Genomic DNA, 2796 nt, shown 5'->3' with positions numbered 1-2796 from the left:
TCGGTTGCGTTCTGTCCACAACGCATACACAACAGCTTGTCCCACAAGCCTTTTAAGCAGGAGTGGGCAAGATGAATCTCTGTGGGAAAGCCAATGCATAAAAGAAGTCCAAGTATGGAAAAGAAAGGACCTGTAACCTAGCCTTTGAAGGGCTATTTTCCAGATGCTTTCACTGATCTCACAGCGAAGAAGCAAGTGATCTCTAGACTCCTGGACCATGTCGCATAGGCAGCAAGAATCATAGATCAAGATACCCCAACTAGCAAGCCTTTGCCTTGTTGGTAGTCTATCAAGGTGAGCAATCCAAAAGTTAAAAGAGTGTCTCGGGACAGACCCTTTAAACCAAATGTTAGACGTCCACTCCTGTTTTCTTGCTCTATTTCTGATTTCATCCCATGTCCTGGCAATAGAGAAGGAAGTACTCTCATGGTCATTAACGACCCAAACATACTTGTCTTTCACATGCGAGGTTGCAGGGAGATGAAAAGTAGTTAGAGCAATCTGTAGTTCTTCTGCTGCCTGAGAACGAGCACCTCTGAAATTCCAACCAATAGGAGTGCAAGCTCAGATGGACCTGTGGGACCGAAAGCATTAATCAAAGGACCAAGCACTGTCCAATGATCAAACCAAAAATTTATTCTTGTTCCATTTCCCACTCTAGCTCTTAAAAACCTTGCCGCAAGACCGCGAAGCTTGAGCAGTTGTCGCCATGTCCAAGAGCCTGCGGATTTCACATCGATGCTCCAGTAGTTAAGGTGAATATCTGTTTATTTATTGATTATGTTAATGAACATTTTATAGTCTTAAATATGTATATCCATTTCTTAACTATAGATATTTTTTATTTTTACTAAAAGAAATTAGGTTGGATGTTGTTTTTAACATCATTAGGTTGAGATGTTTATAAACCTAAAAAGCTATGTATGTACTAAGTCCAAACAAATGTGTCATTTTGTTTTCTCAAAAAAAAAAAAAAATGTGTCATTTTGTTTCTGCACCTAAATACCGAAGATTATTGTCACTAGAAATTTTGGCCATTTGTAATAAGCCCTTCAGGCGTTAAGTCCACAAAAAGTTTACCATTACCAATGTCGACCGTATAAACATGGTCTTGCCGAGACTGATTTGTTGGTGGGCTTTTGAAACCTGTGAGAGAAGCAGTAATAGCAGCCTGGCTAGCTTCTACAATATTACCCGTTCCTGTAATTTGACCAATTTCATCAACTTGAATAGCTTTCGTAAGTGATGAACCTGCAACCGTCTGAGCAGCTTTAGAAATCGGATCAGTTGCCACAATTTCACCAGAAACGGCATCCGACGATGGATCAACATGAGGAGCTTTAGATGCAACTGGCCTATATACCAAAACAGGCTGAGGAACAATGGGGAGCAGACTTTTGATTGGAGCATATATATATATATGTAAATGTATTGTGAATTTGTGAAACAGATAAATCAAACAAAATAAGTGTACTAGGTGTTGTAATTATGAATTAGAGAGACGAACCTCAAGGAATGAACGGTATCGTTGAATCTTGAATCCATCTTTTATCGTACTTATTAATGGTATGACTCAATGAGAGTTATTTGAAGATATGTGTTGAAAATGCAACTCGCACTTCAATTTATAGAGAAATGGAACTTAATCAAGTAGCATACTAAAAAGAAAAAAGTAGAATCTTAGCATATAAAAAGAACAAATACATGAAACACAGCCATGTGTAGCAAAGCCGATGCCCTTTGTGATAAATTAATGCCACTAATAGATACTTAACATTAGACCCAAAAAACGAATTCTATAGAAGATTCATCCAGATTTTATGTTTTTTTGTTGACTTTAATTCAGTTAAGATAAATTTACAATTGAAAGGACGTGATAGTAATTATTAGTAATTATAGCAATGTTGGTGTGTTATATTTAGATGCTTGTGTGTGAGTTTTTTTAAGGATGTTTAGTTTCGAGCCATAAGGAAATAAAGACCTCACATCATGTGGAACACAAAACTTCGGTTTAGAAAAAATTTATATTGGTGCTGCATTATTTCTGCCCATAGAGTTTGTACGTAGGCCACGATCGACTAGTACACTCAAATTTCTTCATATAAAAGAAAGAACAAAGAGGTGGGTACCATGCATGGTCCTTCATGAAATATGCAATATATGTGATCTATACAGTACGATTGAGTGCCGAATAATTATTAACTAAAGATTTTCTCAACAGTTTTTGCTCTTCATTTGCTTGTTTCACATATCGAAACTGCTGGAACCGGAGAGTAGAAACTACAAAATACACATAGTCGCGGATGCTTAAAAATTTTAGATGAGATATGTTAACATGCAATACTGCTTGAGAAGCTCAAAAACATGCTAGATCTCGATCCGCGCAACCGCGTAGATTTTTGTTTTCATTCATTTTTATAAAAATATTTTGTTTTTAACTCTAAATTGGTATATATTATAATATATATATTTGTCTATCAATTTTAAAACAAAATAAGTTTAAGGTATATTTTTTTCATTGAATAGATTGTTTCAAACTTGCACATGTACTATTTGTATCTTCATCTATATACATATTTTCGTATTATTATTTCATTATTAAAATTGTAACTATATATATAAAGATTAACGAAATATTGTTTTATTGTCATATTCAAAGATATTGTAACATTTCACAAATGGCAAATCTCCAAAATAGCACCTTTCTAAGTTTATATCACAAAAATAGCACTCAAAAACTAAAATGACCAAAATAGCACCTTTCTAAGTTTATCCTTTGAAAATTTTAATTTTTTT

General features: G+C 34.8%; 1 protein-coding gene across 2 annotated transcripts; it reads right to left on the bottom strand.

Annotated features, from left to right (window-relative positions):
- Positions 1-479: 479 nt before the first annotated feature.
- LOC106321318 lies at positions 480-1631 on the bottom strand. Of its 2 annotated transcripts, none has more exons than XM_013759609.1 (3): positions 1508-1631; positions 1081-1355; positions 480-763 (listed from the first exon to the last, which is right to left on the bottom strand). In XM_013759609.1, the coding sequence occupies exons 1-3, from the start codon at positions 1543-1545 to the stop codon at positions 492-494; spliced, it is 585 nt and encodes a 194-aa protein (XP_013615063.1). In that variant the 5' UTR covers positions 1546-1631; the 3' UTR covers positions 480-491. The 2 variants fall into 2 exon arrangements, with proteins under 2 accessions (XP_013615063.1, XP_013615064.1); XM_013759610.1 differs by having other exon boundaries at positions 480-721.
- Positions 1632-2796: the final 1165 nt, after the last annotated feature.

Source organism: Brassica oleracea, unplaced genomic scaffold, assembly GCF_000695525.1.
Source record: "Brassica oleracea var. oleracea cultivar TO1000 unplaced genomic scaffold, BOL UnpScaffold01426, whole genome shotgun sequence".
Taxonomy (NCBI): Eukaryota; Viridiplantae; Streptophyta; class Magnoliopsida; order Brassicales; family Brassicaceae; genus Brassica; species Brassica oleracea.
Note: the sequence above shows the minus strand (reverse complement) of the source record. Positions and strands in the feature narration are given on the sequence as shown.

Excerpts from the sequence above, each read along its gene's own strand:
- LOC106321318 (XM_013759609.1), bottom strand. The coding sequence starts at position 1,545 with ATGGATTCAAGATTCAACGATACCGTTCATTCCTTGAG. Across the intron at positions 1,356-1,507 it reads GATACCGTTCATTCCTTGAG|GCCAGTTGCATCTAAAGCTC; the intron begins GTTCGTCTCTCT and ends TTTGGTATATAG. Across the intron at positions 764-1,080 it reads TACGGTCGACATTGGTAATG|ATATTCACCTTAACTACTGG; the intron begins GTAAACTTTTTG and ends ATAAATAAACAG.